This window comes from Ixodes scapularis, unplaced genomic scaffold, assembly GCF_016920785.2.
Source record: "Ixodes scapularis isolate PalLabHiFi unplaced genomic scaffold, ASM1692078v2 PGA_scaffold6__148_contigs__length_123643588, whole genome shotgun sequence".
Lineage (NCBI taxonomy): Eukaryota > Metazoa > Arthropoda > Arachnida > Ixodida > Ixodidae > Ixodes > Ixodes scapularis.
The window spans coordinates 59236112-59257215 of record NW_024609881.1 but is presented as its reverse complement, the minus strand read 5'-3'; the positions used below and the strand labels follow the sequence as shown (position 1 = coordinate 59257215).

Here is a 21104-nt window from a genome sequence, read left to right as displayed (position 1 = left end):
TTCAACTTAAAGTACAAAATAAAGAGATAATTGTGCCTGAACATTAGTGCGTACGTTTATTTTTTCGTAAATTGAGGGATCTGGCACACTTCAATGGTGACGGCTGGCAACAGGACAGATTTGTTTATGTTGATATCTACAATCGAGGCGCGCGAACGCGCGCAAACGAGGAGCCATGGCGAGCCACGCACACCACGGATCATCGTTTGTGTTCCTCAGCACACTTCTGCTGATGTACCTATTCCGAAAACGAAGAGCAGAGCGCGCGAGGAGGGCAAGGCGGCCGAGGAGTGTGTGGATGCGGAAAATGTGCCGGCATCGCAAGTCCGGCCACTCAGGAACGCTGATTCCTTTGCTGCGAGAATCAGATCCGCAGTATTTCTTTGAGTAAGTACTGTGTCTTGAGCTTTGGTGTACGAACCTTATCGCCATATTAGTAAAACATATAAAATAGCGCAACAGAAACGAGGACAAGAAGTAAACAGGACAGGCGCTTTACTTCTTGTCCTCGTTTCTGTTGCGCTATTTTATATGTTTTACTAAGATGAACCAACTAGCCCAACAACGTACCTTACTTATCGCCATACATTTGCAGCTACATGAGGATGTTGCCGTCAACCTTTGATCGACTCCTGACCCTGGTTGAAAGCTCAATCGAAAGGCAAGACACCAACTGGAGAGAGTGCATTCCAGCGAAAACTCGACTGGAAATCACGATAAGGTAGATATATTTTCGTGGAGGAAGAAGAAAAAAAAAAAAAAAAAACACAAAATAGCCTGCGGGGAGTGTAGTTCGAAGTACACACCAAAAGTAAGGTGGCGGCAAAGGCTTGTAGAACAATCCATTAATTTGATATGCTTGCTCTGGAACATAGCAACTGCGGATTACAGCACGTGCTTTGCGTGTATCTAAAACCCCAGTGTGCTCCTTGATGATTGAGCAGTTTAGTAATGTTTTCTCAGTCCCCATGTGTTGTTTGTTGGCCTTAATCCTGATTCGTGTTAATCTGACCGATTTTATATCAACTCTTCACAAAACAGTATGTTTGGAAAAATTCACGAGGTTGGAGGACAACAAATTTTGCTGTTACGGTCCGGAACTCACCTTGCGCTGTCCGTCATTTTTTAACAACTCTTCGCAGTATAGTATCATTAAAAAAAAAAAAAGAAACACAAAAAAAAAAAAAAACATTAGGTTTTAGACTTGCCAATTTTATTGTAGCTGTCTGGAACACACTTGCACTGTTTGTCATCTTGTCATAGGAAAGGCGGCATGACTCGTTGCCAGAGATAGTAGAAGACTTATGACATTAGAGGTATAGTCTCAGTATTTCTGGATCATCTCAAGCGTATCTGTGTTTTGAGGCCACGTTGCTTTTTACATCCTTACAATGAAAACAAACCGCACAAAGGAGACAGAGCAGCACTAGCAGTGCTGCTATCAGGTCGCAAACCCAAAGCACGAGTCGGACTCGTGACTGGGCTTCCCGGTTCTTAAAAAGCAGCGCGAGTTACATTCATGATTAGTGAGCATGTACATGAAACCATGCACATTCTTTCTGCCTCAATGCTCACACACAATCTGTGACACTACACGCTAATAAAGGGCTTGCTCACTACTGAGTTAGCTAGTTGCAGTAACCAATACGGTTATATGGTTGGACTATTGCAGATTTCTCGCCAGCGGTGATAGCCAGCGGAGCCTGTCCTATGCATTTAACGTGGCAAGGTCAACCATATCTGAAATAATCTCGGAGACGGCCCAGGCAATTTGGGAAAACCTAAAGGACGAGTATGTAAAATGCCCAAGAACACCCGCAGAATGGAATGAAATTGCCAGGGGCTTCCTACAACGTTGGAATATACCAAATTGCATTGGTAAGTGGTACAGTGATGTCTCATTAATATGCATGTGTTTGCTTCCCCAAAAAATCGTCCATAATGTGACTGACCAGAGAAGCGCACGGCCTTGCCTTTTATGCCCACGAATGTGACTGATCACAGATCTCATCCCGGCAGGGCGCAACATACCTTTCAGCTTAAAAACTGGAAAAAACCCTACCACCTTTAGTTGCTTACGTCTTATCTCAAGACGGTCAAGGGACAATAATGAGTTCCGCATACACACTGTAACCTCTGTGATTTACTAAGCTTTTTCTCGGTTGGGATTGTGGACCCGCATCAAAAAGAAAGAGACGGTCAACAAATAAGGGACAATAGTGAATTCCAGGTACGCATACTGGCCTTTGCAGTTCACTTTTTTTTTCTGTTGTTTGTGGACCCGCATTAAAAATAACGAGACAGGCAAGGAACAACAGACAATAGTGAGTCACAAATATTTTTCTTTTTTTTTTTTGCTTCGTGGGTTAGTGTTTATAATAACGAGACAAAATGCCTGTATTTACCTATTTCGTCCCCAAAATAGCTGTCCATAGTCTGAACTGCGGGTTTCTAAATTAACGGGGCAGTATTGCATGGCGAGTGACCGGTTGCCAAAAATTTCGTCCATATTGCGGGGAGTTCATATCAACGGGGCCCATATTAATGCAATATGACTATACTCCAAAACATTCTGCTGCATTTTTACATGGCATGCATGCTCCGAATGCAAATGTAGTGGGCACTTGTGCAACCTTTTGCAGTATTTATACTGCTACTGGCACAGTTTGTTAACATTTTGCAATTAATTATGCTTTGCCATCCAATAAGTTGCAGTGGCCAAGAAATAGCAGAGTGCTGCATGTCTTCAGCATATTCCAACCAAGGTATATTGCACAAAGCATGTGAGAGATCAACCAAGAGGTGCACGCCAGCAACCAGGTGAGGACGTGTGAGAAAGGAATTGCTGTCTGCACAGACAAAGCCCCAGCATGAACATCTGTCCTCCCCCAGTGGCCGTGTGAAAAGCTTACAGTATTCCTGTGCATGCCAGCTACCAGGTGTGTAAAAGCATTGCAGTCTGCACAGGCAAAACCGCAGCATGAACATCATTCGTCGCCAAGTGGCACAGCAAAAAGCTTATGGTCTACTCTCCTACATCAGCCTTGCTGCATCATGCTGAGGGCAAATTTCACTCGCCTTTCTGTTTTCAGGCAGTATCGACGGCAAGCACGTCACAGTGGAGGCTCCGAGCAACTCGGGGTCTGAAAACTTTAATTACAAAGGAGGATTCAGCAAGATCCTGCTAGCTATGTGTGATTCGGGCTACAAGTTTCTGTATGTTGATGTTGGTCGCTGCGGTGGGGAAAGTGACGGTGGCGTATTTAGGAGGTGCCAGCTCTCTGGTGCTCTAGAATCTAACCAGTTGGGGGTTCCCGAACCAGTTGCGCTTCCAGGAGGAAATGTTACTCCCTATGTCATTCTTGGGGATGAGGCTTTCCCTCTGAAGCCCTATCTGATGCGGCCATACCCGAAGCGTTCAATCAAAACCGATGCAGACAAAATATTCAACTACAGGCTTTCTCGTGCAAGGCGCGTAATTGAAAACGCTTTTGGTATTCTCACAAGCCGGTGGCGCATCCTAAGGCGGCGGTTCAAAGCGAACAATGAAAACGTTAACAGATATGTCCTGGCCTCTATAGCCCTTCACAACTTTCTCATGACCCAGAGCGAAGATCGAAACAAGTACTGTCCTCCCCAATTTGTAGATTCCGAATCATGGAATGGGGACATCCTTAACGGAGAATGGCGAAAAGAAAGCGGCACTGAAGCAATATTTTCTCAAGCTTCGCAGTTGGGGTCGAACAAACCATGCAGCGTCGCAGAACATGTTCGCACAAGCTTCAGAGATTATTTTATGGGGCCTGGAAAGGTGGACTGGCAATTAGAGTATATCCATAGAAGCACACCCAGGAGAAGTTCAGGACAAAAAACCAAAACAGCTTCACCATCCACTTCAGCTTCAGCTGTTTAACTTTTTTGTCCCTAGCTGTGTTATGGATGATGGTCTTTTCTGCAACAAGCCCTTGCACTAAAAAAAGTTTCAAGGTAATGTGCGTACAGCTTTGTCACCCAGAACCCCCCTAATATGTTTTCCTTATGTTAGATATTTTATGTCAAGATTTGAATGGTAGTCACCGCTACATACGTGCTTCCTATGCTGCATGGCAGCCAATTCAATAATTGACACACAGCATACATAACATGTATGTCACGGTGACTCATTTGAACCTCGACGTAACCATGGCACACTCGGGGCAGTGCACTTTGTACGAAGCGGATAGCATGTATAAACTTACACTGCTGTCTAATCTGCTGGATGGCATTGAATTCCTGAAACTGTTTATTATTCCAGGTAAATATTTCCCAATGTGTCTGTATTTCCCGTTTTAGTATCTTGTCAACAAAAGCGCAACGTTGTCTTTGTGATTCCTTTTTCGTAATAACTTTATGATTTCCTTTCAGTTTCAGTGACTGCTGTGCAATCAGCGTTGCATGCACCGTTCTTCAGAACACTTCCCGAACAGGTGTATTAATTTTATCTCTGTAGCCATGAGGTTGGTCATATAGTCTTAGATATGTTATGATAGACGTTCAAATTTGCAAAGTTCAAAGCTTTGGAGTTGGAAACACTGACTCAAACACAATTTGAGGTCTTAACACTTTATTTGTGTAGTTTGCTGCTTCTGTTTGTTAAGTGTAACCATGCCTTCTACCTGATTGCATAATAAAAAGTGTAGATCATATCTTGACTATAATATATTGCTGTGCCTTTGCTGTTGTTGGAATACCTAAGGCATAAACATGTAGCAGCATCATGACATTGCACAGACCCACAAAAATATATAGATTAAACAGTCTTCATGGAAAATTGTCAAGGAAGACAACATCCTTGATCTTGACTACAACAGTATCACAGAACTATACTCAATTTCAGCGTAACTTGGTGAAAGGCCAAAGGTAGGTTCCCAGCAGGCCTGCCGGAGCATAGCATGTGACAGCACATCATGGCAGTGCACTCAACCTGTGCAGAGCCGCCAGATGCTTCGCTCAGATTGGCTCGACGGGGCCTTGGCTTTTGCCCTCTGCCATATTATCATGAAACAGGTACGAACATAAAAAGTACACCAAACACAAAAGCCCACTCATGTTCAGAACAAACAGCTGTCTGTCCTGTTGTGTTACCCCTTTACCACATCATCGGCGATTCATGGCAGATACCAATTGTATGCATAAAACATGACAGCAGCAGCAACTTTTGCCCAATCCTTGTGTGGCTGCAAATATTGCACGTATGTCATCTTCGAAACGATGACGGCGGATGACGGCACCATTTATCCACTGTGTTTTCGGAGGGCAGCCCATGGTTTTGGTTTCAAGCTTGCTTACAATCAAATGTAGTCACATATGCACCAAGTTCTGTGCATGTGACTTAATTTAGAAATTCAGACTTGTTTGCAAACCCTTGAATGCACCTCACACATTATGAAAGCCAATTTTTAGCACACATTGTTTCTACCACACAAAGAAAAAGACGTAATTTGGGAGAAAGTCTCCCACTTCCAAAGGAATGTCCGAAAAATATATGAAGGAAGATCTATAGGTCTGACACATACATGAAGAAATATTTGTTATAGAAATAAAAAAATATCATGTGGTAAAGTGTGAAAAGACTGCCGTTACATTAAAGGAATGCTGAACCAAAATTTGGATTTCACGAAATAAGGCAGCAGAAGTGCTCAACAGGATGCTACAAGCCCCAAAACATCACTCATACAGCAATATCTCAAGCGGACGACTGTACTTTTGGAAAAGAAGGGCGCATTTGAGTGAAGAATGTGACGTCGCGATTCCCCCAGAACAGTTGATAATGAACAATGATAAAGATGGGAGAATGCAAAGAGGAGCGGGAATGAGAATCGCGGTGTGACATGGTTCATCGGCCTCGTGGGCCTCCTTCAATCGTGCCTCTTGTTTCGAAAGGTACGACCATCCGTTGGACACATCGCTGTACGAGTGATGTTTCGGGGTTTATAGCATCTCGCCTATCGCTCCTGCCTTGCCTTATCAAACCAAATTTCAGTTCAGCATCCGTTTAGTCTGGAGAGTGGATATCATCTTTAAGGGGCCACTCCAGTGTAAAGTAAACCTGGCCATCCGTGTCACAGAATGCAGTCTCCACAGAAAAATAATTGATTAGACATAGATTTATGTCCCGGAACTCATTTTATTTGGCATCTGTTTTGTCTGTTTGCCTGACCAGCTGAAAAGTGGACACTATTTGAGAAGAATGTGACACTGAGGCTGCCCTTTTGGCAGCCTTCCATTAGCTGGAAGGGCAGCAGATGCCTCGCAGGTTGGTTACCAAACTTTTGTTGTATGTTGTACTAGTCCCCCAAACAACATACATTGTTAGAGAGACTATTACTTTCAGTGTGACATTCCCCTCCAAATAATGGCCATTTTCAGCGGGCACCCACAAGCGAACAGGTGGAGAATGCATAATGCGACATGCATGTCCTATTTGGGATATTTAGAAAATGTCTCTTTGCACTGCAGTGGCCCTTTAACACTCGGAAGTTAATTGTTTTCTTCATACCGAACTTCAAGAAGGGCTATGTGGCACCTACGCATCACCTCATCTTGTTCCTTAGCACTGAGAGACTTTGCGGTCTCGGCAACGAAATCAAAAAACAAGTTGCACCTGTGCGGAGGGTTCGGCCGTGCCACTGTCCGCATTGCTTCAATATAAGCTTCTTTAACCTCACCAAGGTCATCAGATGGTGGTGTGGCAGTCTTCTTCCTAAGAAAAATTGAGCAATATATATGCCACAGTCCTTTGTGAAAGTTTATGTACTCCCGTCTCATGATACACAACCTTCGACACCCTTCTAAGGCTGGTTGAAACCAAAAAGGATTTTCCTTGTTGTCCCTATCCCCGTACCGGAATAAGGACGATTCTGCGAGACGCCGTGACGTCACTCCGGCGTTTGTCCCACTTCCTGCATAGGGAAAGGGACGAAATGTGTCTTTTTTCGTTTCAACACCTACACAGTAGGTGTTAAAACCAAAAGGGAGCACCTACTGTGTAGGTGTTCAAACAAAAAAAAAAAGAAACACATATCGTCCCTTTGTGTGTAGGTGTTCAAACCGAAAAGGAAACATTTCGTCCCTTTCCCTATGCCGAAAGTGGGTCAAACGCCAGAGCGACGCCATGGTTTCTTGCAGAATCGTCCTTACTCCGATACAGGGACAGAGACAACAAGGAAAATCCTTTTTGGTTTGAACCGGCCTTTGCATGTCACTCAAGCACTATATTCACAAGCAGAAAATTGTACTGGTTGTGCTGATGCCTCAAATGGGAACTTCCCACCAAAGTAGATGCTTTGATAATCAGTTTTAACTTCTGTACGAAGGTTGTTAACAGCTGGAGATTGCTTGTTCATGCCAGCTGTATTGCAAATGGTTATGGTAATATGGTCACGATGCAGCATTGTTACATTTCAAACCATAAAGGAGCCAACAGGGTGAGCATGTTATAGAGGTGGCGCAACAACTTCAGTTTGAATTCACATACCACATGCGTCAAGAGTTTGGACCACTTCAAACGCCCCACAAAAATCAGTTTATCAATAGGTCGCACTGCGATTTAGTGCAGAAATTCAGAATAGAATGATGATTTTTTTTTATAAAGCGTCTAAAGGGTCTCGGTACCTCTTTGGTTTTGGCGGCCCGCCGGAAGGTCTCCCTCCTGCCTGCTTTGTAGGCGCCGGCGCCGGCGGTTCAGCTGGGCGGCTCTCTAGCTCAACAGCTGGCTCCTCTGTCTCCACTTCCTCTGTATATGCAATGCTGATGAAAAGAAAACTTTCCCATTAATAAAAGGAAACACAGTAGGCCCTATATTGTCAATGTGTTCTCCCTTCTTAAGATCACTTTTTTCAGACATGGAAAAATGCAGCAAGATACTATACTCTGTTTCACTTTATGATGTACCGCGCAGAAGGCTACAAGCGCGAGCTCCTTGCTCCAGGGCACATCTCGGCGGCACAAGCTCTCGTGCAATAGGGGCAGCTGTTAACGCTATAGGCTCGCGCTTCTAGCCTTCGCTGCGGTACACCATAAGGTGAAACGAAGTATAGTGGTACCACTTTGTAGAAGGCAAGATGTTTCACTCTTCATGATGTCGTTAGGGGCATGCATTTAAAATGACTATGAAAATACATTAATTATAGAGCCTGTAAAAGATCTACATCTCAGTAAATTGCACTGCATTTAGAGGTCCAGGCACTGTGTTCCCATCCCGTGCGACTGTGCCGGGCTCTCACTGCTCCAAACTAAACTATTAATCAGCTCCACAAGACTCAAGTTCTATGAGTGAACTCACCTCAGCCTTGCTTGCCCAGATTGCAAGCGTACACTAGGCTCCCCTTATTAGCTTTGTATGCCCTAGGAATACCTGTAGATATCTAAGCCCTCGCCCACATCCCTCCCTTTCTCCCATCTTCCTCTTTCCAATCGCGATGAGATGATTATACAAAGATACTATTACGAAGACGAAGGAGCCGAAGAAAAGAAGGTCGAGGAGGAGAAGAAGAGGTGAAGGCCGGTGCGATCCCTCAAGCCCGCAGTAGCAACATCATTCTCCACTTCATCCATCTCTATCCATCTATAAATGAAATGTCTATCAGTGTAACATTCTTTTGTGTCACCAACTCTCTAATAAGTATGTTCGGACAACACTACTGCATTTGGAACATCGCTGTTTGTCTATACCTGTCAGGGTTGCCGTCCAGATCGAGGGTGTCGTGCCTGAAAAATATATTTATTTATTATTTATGAATACTGTCCACCCCAAGTATGGGGCTTTAACAGGTGCGGGGATAAGAGAACACTCAAAGATACAACATCAGAAATACAGCACATACTAGACACGGAGTCCTTTAATTACAATTTTATGAGCACTCTTTCATTCATTCCAGCTACATAAAAAAATTAATTGAGAGCCCAAATAAGGGACTGCCTCAGAAACCATTATTTGCTGTTTTGAAAATTAACACTGACAATAAGGTCACCCAGAGTAGGTGGAAATCCGAAGTGTTTGCAAAACGGTAGGTGCCCAGCAGTTGTATAGATCAGAATACAAAATAAAAACCGGCACCTTCCGGTTATACCGATCCCAAAAATTAAAATCAGCGGCCATTTATCGGCAAATATAGAGGACTCCAAACCCTAGTTATATATATACAGCTAGCATGTGACATCATATTTGCCCTCCTTGATGGAAGACTCACTAATGCAGTGGAAGCTAGGCTCATTCGTTTCTGCTCACTTGCAACGCTTGCTTCCTGTTTGTAAAATTACTACAGTAAAGGGCTATGCTCCGCCACCAAGAAGGAAGACCAAATTAGGCCACTGCAAGCTATCTGTAGTATATGAGCAAGCCAAGTTTACCAGAAGGAGCATCCGGCTGTCTCGGCCTCAACACTTTGTGGAGATGGGGTCCTGAAAACGAGTTTGTTTGACATCACACCGCATTCTCGGATTCAATAGCAGAATTCTCTGTTCCGTCTCATATTTATGGTCAGAATATCACTTGCGTGTCAGCCGGTGATGCAGGCTCCAGGATCAAATTGGAAGCTGTACTGAAAAGAATGAAAGCAAGAGGTTGCCACAATGTCAACACATAGTAACCGACGTGGCCTTTTCATTTCGCTTTAAATTAAGACGGCCTGCAACCGATACAGCTTCATGTGCCCAGGATAAGCACCTGTTTCACTCCATCGCGAGGTAATACGAGGTAACGCGCAGATTCTCGAGTTTTACACTTCTATTGGGAGGGGCCCTGATGTCCCTAATTGCAGTAGACTGCAAATTATGATCAAGCCTCGACTTGCCGCAAACAGTGCCCCACCTGGAGGACTTCGTTAAGATATATTTGACCAACGATTGTACTCACGTTCCTAGCCGCTCGGTCGCCATCATGCTGTGTATGATGGCGAAATAACGCCAGGAAATCTTGGGAACATGTGACGCCCCCGCGCCAGACTTCTTCGCGGCGTCCAGCTTGTTTTTCAGCCGCCGCCAGCGGTCCTTTAGGTTGGCGAATTTCGTAGCCGCTGTGCCCTCTGAAAATAAGCATTCAGTCCACTGCGCGCGCACGGACTTCGGGTCGCTCACCTTTCATTCCCAGTTGCTCCTCGATTATCTTCCATCGATTTTCTTTCATCTGTGTGTCTTTAAAATCAGGTTGGCTATGATCAAAGAGAAATCTATGTTCCCTCACCAACTCGAGGAGTGCTTCGGCGTCAAAAGGTCGCTCGGCTCGCTCGGCATCACCGTGCTCGGCATTGAGGGCTGCCATTTTTCCGTCTGCTATTAACAATTCCCGCCGAAAAGGAACAACAAAAACAAACAAACACAAGCGTTGGCTGACTGTTGGCAGCCGAACGGTGAAAAATCTTCCAAACTTAGCGAAACTTTTCTATTTTGTGATTGGTCGGTTTTTGATGGGGGCGGGACTCCGTCACCCGCCGGGATATCGGGACGCCGGTGCCGTAGAGCAGTTCCCTACGTCGCCCGGCACCCGGCGCGGATCAGCTTTCCGTCGAAAACCGGGCCGAAAATCCTCTCCCCTGACGGGAACGCCCCTCGCGACGGTGACGGGATGGGAGAAACGACGGCTGTGTGAATGAGGCCTCAGCCGGGTCGCGCAACCGACGCCCGCCCGCTGCGCACTGCGCATGCTCCGCTTCTCGGCTCTCTCAGCTCTCTCGGCCGCTCCCGCTCTGCCAGCTCTGCTGGCTCGGCAGCACCCCGACTCACGGGCATCGCGGGCTCGCCGGACTCGCTCCCTTCGAAGTTCGAACAGTTCGAAGTTCAAACTGCTTCCAAAGCGCGAGCTTGCGCGCGCGCGCGCGGGTTGGCGATGGAAACTATCTTCTCGAAAAACGAGGCTGTAACGTATCGTTTGATGGCGCAAATGCACGTATTTTTCACGTCGTTTTTTGTACAGTGTGTGAATCTCGCGAAACAGGCGACGAAAAGTGGTGGGTGAAATGTGCTCGCATGTCGTCGTGGATTTTGTGTACCACGTAGGATTACCCAGAAAGGTGGGTCAATATCGATAAATGTGCGCGTAAGAAGCAACTACATGCACGTGACCTGTCAAACCTATTCACCCTCATTATTTTATCGTGCGAACCGACATTGCCACGTATCGTGTTCGATTTCGTTCCCAACACCGGTAACTTCGAACGTATCGTGTTTGATGTTGTGTTTCTCGCCGTCGGTAACTTCGTATTAATATCGTATTCGGTCTGGTGGTTGTGTCTCAACACCGATGGTTTCTTGTTGTATTGCGATGTTGTGTTGCAACATCGAATTGTATCCCGGTACGTTGGGTTTACCGTTTGGCGATCAACTTTTGTTGCATTACAACTGCAATAAACATTTGTTGGAAAACAATCACTCCAATGAGCACGTCGTTATTGGGCTTTGTCATTAAAAGGTAGGTCGCGGCGGGTGTTTCGGCTATAGTTATTCTGAATGGTTTGGTGGTTGTCTAGTTTCAAACGCGCGAGGCTGTGTGTACTGTGTGCCGTACTAACAGCTGTACATACTTGCATTGTCGATCAATGTTAATGTGTTCGCAACGCAGAACGTTTATACTATGTGTGTATCCACACCCAATATATTTCTCGCGTATTGCCGTGTGGATATGCCAACGTAATTCATGTTGGTAACTTGGTATCCGCGTTCTGAGATTTATGCGCGCGATATCATATTGTACTCTCCTTTGGTCCCATGATCGACGACCGATATTTGTATATCGTGTGGCCGTACAGTATGTCCATGTCGGTCACCAATATGCACGCGATGTCGTATTCTATTCCAATAACCGTAAGTTCTGTCGGGATATTGTGCTTCGATATCGTGTTGTATACCAATAACCGCAAGTTATATCGAAATATTGCGCTCCAATATCCTGTTGTATACCAATAACCGCATACTATATCGGGATATTGTGCTCCGATATGAATTCCCATCGTGCTTATTGGGTTAATCGGATAACAATACGTTTTTATTGGTTTCCATCATCTTCATTGGAATACAATATTTCCAATAAGCTGACTTCATATTGGCCTTTTTCAATAGGGAAGTCACATTTTTCTAAGCTTACTGTCTTCACAGACAGGGATAAAAAGACGCTGCTTCCTTCAGTGGAGCGCGCGTGCGGCCCCCAATATGTAAGCGCATCACAGACCTGTTCTTGGTCTTTTTTTGTGCGGCCAGGAGCTGCTTGTCCCTCTAAGGGTGCAAGGTGCAGAGAACCACGCACCTATTTAATAGGATAGAGTCTCGTTTGTTATCGGAATTTACCAGACAAGTCGCTCCACCAACTAAGAACGGATATGCACCACCATCCACCGAATCAAGAAAGTGGTCTCAATCTATCAATCCTCCCAAAAATTTAAAATGCGACACACCGTCGTGAATGCGCCCACCATACCCTAAAACGCAGCAAGTTTTTATTACCCATGGTAACACTGCCCCTTGGGCAGCGCCTGATCCTAGCCGACCTTTAAATCACACAGGAATGAAGCAGAACGTTCTTTTCACTTTTTTTTAACCAGCAACCAGGTGAAGGATTCACGGCTACAGCCACAGCTGCTACAGCACGTCCGCCTTTGCCGACGCCGAAATGTTAATATCCGCAACCCCCCCCCCCTCAGGAGGCGGAGCTTAGTATAACCTCCTCCCCCACCTTCACACCTCCTTTCCCATTCGCAGAAGACCGAGATGCGCCCACCTGCAAGACTAAGGCGTTCGACGCTGGCGTAGGTATATAAATATACTGCCACCGCTTTTACCTTACGTGAATTTTTCTTTATTTTGAATCATATTTGCATTCCCTGGCAGTAACGCAACCTGACGCTCCTAAAGTATAAAGGGACGGTTAATTGGACTCAAGTTAAAAGCCTCTGCGGTCAGTTTCTGCTGACGAATTTAAACTTTTGTACTCGAAGCGACACGTATTTCTCAGCCGTTAGGCAGAAACGCTAGGTACTTATTGTCCCCAAGGAGCTGGTCACGTGACAAAGAAATGCCTCTTGGCCGCAACCGCGGCCGCGGCCGCGAGATGAGCAAGCCGCCCCCGGGAAACAGGACATTGGGCGCAGAGATGCGCTCCGATAAGAAATCGAAACTTGGAAACGCGCCCAAATGAAGCGTTGTTTACAGAACGCGTAAAATGTCACCTTTGCGTTGTATGTAATTATCCCACTGATCGTTACGATTAGGCCCCTGTTCTATGTACCCCTGTCCGTAAAACTCACATGCCCAAAGCACATAAGTGTAGCTTTCATGACGTTTTTAAACAATTATGTAAAGCTTTAAAAAATCGCCTTGTATGTTAGTGAGAAATGATTAAGGTACACCTACCCACTTCTTATGAGTTGCGAATGCGAAAGCACGCACGCCGCTCTTTGCTCCCTTTTTTAATCTGCGGCGTACAACGCGCTGATTTTGGGCGTGGAACGGTGAAGCCTCTGCCTCGCGGACACGCAGCACCATCGGGAGAGCAATCGTTCAGAATCTCGTGTGCCTTGCGGCGCAAAGATGGAACAGACAGTAACGTAGTTCCCAGCAGAACGAACCCCTTGGTTTGTTTCATGCGCCGTATATACTGCCACGCGCCGTACAACCGATAAGAGGCGAGCGAACGCGGTGATCACTGATAACATAACAGTCTGATGACAGAGTCAGGATGATATCACACAAACTGAGGCGCAGCGGCCAATGGGAGCCTCGTCAACGCGCACCAGCCAATAGGACCGAAGTCTAAAAGGTGCTGTTGGCTAGCTTTGCGCGTGGTTTCATTAAAGGGGCCCTGCAATCATGTTTAAGCAACTACCTTTTTTGCGGTTTCCACGTCTCTTGGGGTCCGGGCAAGCCAGCGGCGCACGGAGAGAGTAACTAAATATCAGTGCGTCATATTTTAACCGGACGGCGCGGAAACCACCTCCACCGACGAGGGCGACCCGCGGTACCGAAAGCGCGCAAAATGTGACGTGTTTGGTCCTAGGCTACTACTGGTCAGAGCCGCCAAAAGCTTTTTCGTAGTCGAAATACAAAATATAAGTGGCGCGAACCGTTTCAACTATTTATACAAGAAGTTTTTGTTCAGTATTTTAGATCAGAAAGGAAACAAATGCAGTTTATAAAGTACGGAAACAAAAAAAGACCCGTCGACATACCCGCCACCAAGCGGCGGAAAAAACGGCGCATACTAGAAAGAATTAGTGGGATGAGGCTACGACGAACGGCCAGCGTAGAAAAGCCCCGGATGTACGCGGCGGCGCTGCGGTCGTATACCGGCTCAACGATCCGACCGGTTCCGAGCGTTCCGAAGTCCTTTGGCGCGGGCCCTGCTGGCGATTTGGCCATTTGGCGGCATGGCAGCGCGAAGTGGCTCCCGTTCTGAACTGATCTTTACCCCGTGTTTGCGGGGTAAAGATTGTGGCCCATGAAGTGTTATGCCGAAATAGTCTTTAATCACGCAGCAAATCCAATGCGAGCCGCCCCGGCCGCCTGCTTCATAGAGCCTATCCGACATATGCTTTAGTGGCGCCCTCTCGAGCCGTTGACCCGGAGTGCGGCAACCGTGAACGCTCGATGAGCTCACTGCCCCTCCTCTAGTTCACGGCCACTCAAGCCAGGACCTACAACGTCACGAAGGAGGTTATTTTTTGCTTGTTTTTGTAATTCTAATTCGCCTATAACTTTTAAAATAAAGAGAAATTTGAGAAAAGAAAAGTTTGATTAAGGTACTACGTTCAGTGCGCTCATGTTCGGTGCCAATTAAAACCGGTCAAAAAGTCATTGCAGGGCCCCTTTAAGGTGCGGTTTTGCATGGTTTCAAAGCTGATGACGTCGGGTCTCTCCATGAGACAGTTAATGCTTTCGCATTGAAAAACGCGATACCAGAATGGTGGGGCCATGAGGGCGAATTCATCCACATTGCTCCATCATGCTGGCATCGCCTTTTCGCTGGTATAGGATGTTCCATACTACTTTTCTTTTTATTATTATTAATAAAGTGGTGAGGGTGAGGCAGATAGGTAAGGCTGGACTTTTGTCCTAGCTCGCTACACTGGACAGGGAAAAGGATTAAGGGATAAAAAGGTGGGATGAGGGGCTTCATAAATGTCAGAAGAGAGAGATGAGAGGATGATGAGATGAATAGTTAAAAATGTTAGTCTCTGCCTACAGGGATTGCACTGACCGGGTTTCCTCGAGAAATTGTTGTTTGATTACGTTACGCTTGTATAGTTGAGTGCCCCTGCATGGTTCCATTCACATGCATGGTTCCGTTGGCCTTCATGGTTCCGACATAATCCACTAGGTTGGTATGGGACGTCCCATAATACGAGACGCTTGAATGAGGTTTTTTCCATAATCTTTCCATCATCAAGTATTTCCAACAGGGTGTCTTGATTGATATATGTGTCAGGTGTCTTGGAGGTAATTTTAACGAAGTTTTAGCCCGATGTCCTTCTTGCGCGGCGCACAAAATAATTTAAAACAACCAGCAACAATTACACCGGGACCCAGAAGATTGGCGCCCTAGACAGCGACAAAATCCAGCTTATGGGTGGACCATGACATCAATTGAGGCTCGTTCGGTGATTGGCTGAAATGAGCGTAGTCCGCTCCTCCTCTTTTTTGATTGTAAGTTCTTTAAAAAATTCAGTGTTTTTGTTCTTATTTAGTAGCAACGAAAATTATACGTTTTTTTGACAGAACGAGTTAGTGCTATTAAAATAAAATATTATTTCAGTCTACGGGCGAGGAGAGGAAAAAGGCTGAAGAGCCGAGAGGCGTGTAACCTGAAAAGCGTTTAGTTTGGTATCAACAGAAGATCGTGCAGTTGTTGTTTTTGTTTTCTGTTGAGAAAAACAAAACTGGGGAATCAATGTGTTTGTCCGGTTTGTCGCGCAATTCTTGGTTCCAGGCGTGAAGGGAGCTGCAGAAACGGTTTTAGGCTGACGGCTGCAGTTTCTGGTACTCTTCCGCGTTCATGTCAAAAAGCTTTTGTCAGACCTCGTCTAGCACGCCGCGATCTTTCCGGCACATCCATCCAGCTTTTCATCCGAGACCCTTTTGCGCCTGTGGTGTACTGAAACATCGGTACACGTCCCCGCGCGAGCCGAAGACTGTGTTGCTTTCACGCCGAGCCTCCTCGAGCAGGACCACACTTGTGTCACGTCTTGGGTTAGCAAAGCTGATTGAACTCTGCGTTTAGTCTCTCACAATGTTCTGTCTCACTTGGTGCGCCACAACGACACGCAACGATTAGTGATCGTCGTAATGTAACAGCGCCACTCACAACGCGATTGGCAATAAACGATGTCAACAAAAAAGAAGGTTCCTACACACAGCGGCGTTTCAATGCGTTTGAATTCACTTTATTCACGAAGCTCTAAATTTCTGAGATACGTAGTTTCATTGTGCAAAAAGTAAAACCGGTTTTATTTTCTAGAACTAAATTTGTATTTTAAATTTACTCATGACTCCTTCAAATGAGACGGCATTTCCTTTGATTTACTTCTTGCTCACTTTTTTTTTTTTTGTCTCGTGATGAAGACGTTGGATTTCAATGTCGACAAAATATGCTGACACGCGCGAGAAGATACGCGATAACCAGAAAGCTATCATGCGCAACTGAAACAAATGCTTTATAAGTGTCCGCTGTTTTGTATTCTGGGGCAATTGATAAATAAAATGGATTTGCCTCGAATGATCAGACACAATTTGCTGCAGTGCTCTCGCTCTTCATTGATTTGTAGTCCGGCAGATATCAGGACATGGACTAATGGCTGCCGCGAAGAATCTTTTCAGTTCTACTAAAATTAAAGAAAAACGACCCGGTCGGTCAAGTCTCTGTATTTCGTTTTTCGTGTTATTTTCGCAGCTAAAGCTAAATGAAGGTAATAAAACGTTCTAATAGATATTTTATTGTAAAAAGATATTGTAAATGCCTATATTTATTATGGTTATTTTCTCATATAACACTCAATGCGAAAGACAAAAAGAAACGCTTTAATTTATACTTCTTCAAAGGCATGGATATTTGGGACAGCAATTTTCCACCTTGTAACTGTTCAAGACAGCTCACTAGCAATAATTTTGCACTTTCCAAACCAGCACCGCTGAAAAAGAGGGAACAATTTTCATATCAGATTTCTCAAATTTGTCGCGGCGAGACACCGAGGAATATTAACCAGCCGTTAATTTATGCTTGCTACGCGATTCTAAGCACCACGCAGAAGATTTAAAGTAGGATCTCTCCATTACGCGTACTAATCTGGTTTCGGTTTTTGGAGCATGATATACGTTAAAAATAAGCATTAAAAAATCGGACAAGGTTAGCGAGAAGATAAGTCTGAAAATATATAGTTGTAGTACATATGTGTATTCATGTGCGAACAACTTAAGACAAGACAAACATACACGTATACGCACTAAATACTGACATAGAAGAAGCGCCTCCTGCGTCAATATCACTTTTACGTAGGTTTGACCTGTTCGCTATTTGTGAAGAACTCTCCTTATTTGTTTTCCGTCCGGTTATAATGTGTGTGCGAGCAACATGTGGCATGCCGAATGGGTTTGGTTGCTTCGAACGAGCAATCAGACAGCACAGTTCCAATTATTTTGAGCTTCACGTCAAAGAGTTGTTGGTAATTAACATCAGACTAAGAATGCTTAAAATTTGTAAGCGGTGTTTGGTCAATCTGCGGTCTTTTTTTCTTCTACGTAGTTCGAAAGACTGCTCTTGCTGGTGATCCTCGCTGTTCAATGTGGAATCGGAGATAGAGAGAACTAAGCAGTGTCGCGGTACACATGTACCCCGATAGAATCTCAGAGAACCTTTTGAGTGTCTGTATCTTTCTTTCAAGCTACATGTGAAATATGAATTTTGATCTCAGTTCTAAAAAAAATTTATTGATGTACCGCTTGTATTGCAAAACTGGGAGAGGCTTAGTTGTCTCGTTACATTCGATGCCAAATTTTAACTGTCCGATTTTTACCATACATTGAAAAACCATCATTTTAATAAACCCGCCCCATAAACCTTTACAAAAAAAGGCCTAAATTATATTTTAAAAATGGTTTCGAGAAGGGTAGATTTAAAAATTGCACATTAAACTCTTTCACGAACTCCTTCACTCTTTCCACAATGCCAGAGGGAGCTTCAGAGAAGAGGACAGTCGGGAAAAGGAAACGTCTAATCACTGAGAGTAGAGGAGCTTATCTTCCTCTGATGGTGAAACAAAGAAAAGTTCACGTTTTTTTTGCCCAACCTATCCGCCCTGGGTTACTCAGGTGTACTTTGTAGGTCGCTTGGACGACATTATAATTTTTGCACCATTACAGATGGCAGACTAGTAGTGTAGCAATCACAGCCTTTTTGAAAACAAATCCAAAAAGCCTAAAAGAACAGTCGGAGTATCACTAAAGATCAATTGGAGCCGGATATTACTTGCACCTCTAAAGAGTCAAGCTAACTAAGAATATATATAACATTAATTATCTACCTAGTGTTCCCTAGGAGAATATATACTGGTAAGCCGTTCTTGAAGCACACATAGAGTCGCTGTCAGCTGAATGATTGCAGGATGTGGACCATTATGGTCTTGATCCTGAGAGCGTCATCGGCTCTTCGACGCTCTTATCCTCTGATCTTATTGGCTACCGAACAATAGTAAGATGTTCAGTACCCGGCACTTAATGCGTTTCTTATGTTGTTGGTACTCTAGCTCCCCTAACTGACAGGTTCCCTTCTCAGCACTCATCAGAAACACCTATGCCCCCCAAGCTCCTTGAAATCTTAAAAAGAAAGTATCTTGGATATCCTACCTCGCCATTATGCCCGCATGGGTAGCCAAATGGAGCGAAGTGGTAGTTCTCCGTTATGGACCAAAAGGTTTTCGAATGACGGCACTTTATGACGCAGTTCTTCATACTCTGAAATTATTTGTGGCAAGAAAGGCAGTTAACTTCAAATATTTGCTGTAGGACAAAAGTTTGATTACTTTTACAATATTAATTTAGATATCAAATTCTGTAGAACATATGTGCACATAAGCAAAGACACTACAGCAAATGTCTGAAGGTCTCCAAAAGCAATGTTTTTTTACAATTGAGATAGATGGTCAGCGAATAAGGAGGTGTTGACAAATTTTATATCTATGGGCCTGTAAGATCTCTTACTGGGTGAAAACATTAAACTTTAGTGGTACTTGCATTATTATTTATGGAAGATAATGTGTTGTGAAGTAGGTTCTATTTCCGGTACATGTTTAGCGATTTCACGTCCCTTTCTTTTTTTTCTATTTCCGGTACATGTTTAGCGATTTCACGTCTTCCTAACCAACGGTTTAGTCCTTATATATGCGATACCTAAGAGGCGTTTGAATTAATGTGAATAAACAAATTTAAAACATGTCCTTTTTCTTTCTTGCAAAGAAAAAAATTGAGATTGTGCTTTTCGAACCATAAAGAACGTAGCTCTATGCGAGCCTGAGACGTAACGTATGTTCATGACACAGCACAAACATAATTGGCATTACTTAAAAGGTAACTTTTCTTATTGGAAACGTGTTTATTAGGGCACCGACTCAAGGGTTTCCAAAACAAAAAAAAAATGTCGTGCACGGAAAAAAAAGTGTGCACGCTTCTAAAAGGCGTGAAGTTTGCTGCGGGCATTAACCATACAAACAGCACGCCTTTCCTCTTCGCCTCTCCACTATCGTCCCCTTCTCTCCCTTGTTTTCAGACGATTGGCGATTCCCAACATCAGTGGGGTCTTGACGACAGCCAGCATAGCGTGTGACTCCAAATACACGTAATCAGCACCCTTAAAACCTCTCTCCAAGAACCCATGTCGTGAATAGCAATTCCCCCAGCAAAAAAAGAAAAAAAAGAAAAACGTTTGCATGCGGATTGGAACGGCATGAGACCATTCATTTGCAGCGACAGCAAATACTGTGGCTGCACATAACGTGTCCTGTTTGGACAGACCTGCAGCATGCTGCGGATTTACCTTTCCTCTCCCTGAAATCCTCTCCTTGATCGGATTTCAGGGAGACGAACAAAGGGGAATGGGTGTGATGCTCACGGCCGAATAAAATTCCTCCGAGTGAATGCGTCGGCAAAACCTTTCCGGTGTTAAGAAACGGCTCGCAACCTCCTTGGTGACGTTAAATAAGTCACCGTCGGATTGTGTTTTCCAGCATTGCTCTCCATGTGCCCTGCAAACAAACACGAATCGATCATTATATGTTTTAAAATAATAATATATAGAAATTTGGGTGTGTGCAATAGGAGAAATACGGAGGCTTTTATGTTAATGCAATTAATCCAAAGGTGCAAGCGAGCTGCACTAGAGTGATGAAAATATTCCCTGGAGAAGAGGAACAACGGGGACAAAGGACAAACACCAATCTCCAAACACAGCTAGGTGACCGGTGCGCGACAGAAAACATCGGCCTGGTCCTGGTATCGAATCAGGGACCTCTCTATTTCCAGTGGAGCTCTCTACCTACTGAGCTAAAAAGGAGTCAGGCGTGAGTAGAGCAAACGGGTTTTATCAACTCTCGCCGGTCGAACACCAACAACCCTAGTGAAAAAGCCACTGGTATGAGAAATTTCTTGTGTTCAATTCGCACATATCAATCACATAAGATATATAAGAAAATATACGAACCATATAAGAACCGTAAAAACTATAAAAGACACATAAGAACATATGAAAAACTTTTCACAAGTTTTTTATACATCTTATATAGTTCTTATATGTTCTTACATATCTTGTATGATTCTTATGTGTTTATTGGACGGAGAAATTTCTCATACAACTGAGATTTTTCAATACGGAAGGGTAAAAGGGCTGCCTATCAAGGTTATTATGATAATGATAATAATGCAAAGGTGCAAGCGAGCTAGAAAAGCATGATGAAAATAATTGCTGTAGAAAAAGAACAAGGGAACAAAGGACAAACACAAATCTCAACACAGCTAGGAGAAATTAACTGTGTTTGGAGATATTTGTTTGTCCTTTGCCAGGGCCTATTTTCATAACCGGTGTTTCCCTGATTCAT

General features: G+C 44.4%; 1 protein-coding gene across 1 annotated transcript; it reads left to right on the top strand.

Moving 5' to 3' along the window:
• Positions 1–315: 315 nt before the first annotated feature.
• LOC115316865 (protein ANTAGONIST OF LIKE HETEROCHROMATIN PROTEIN 1-like) lies at positions 316–4686 on the top strand. The gene is made up of 4 exons (XM_040220641.3): positions 316–387; positions 596–721; positions 1673–1878; positions 3093–4686. The coding sequence occupies exons 2-4, from the start codon at positions 600–602 to the stop codon at positions 3911–3913; spliced, it is 1149 nt and encodes a 382-aa protein (XP_040076575.1). The 5' UTR covers positions 316–387; positions 596–599; the 3' UTR covers positions 3914–4686.
• Positions 4687–21104: the final 16418 nt, after the last annotated feature.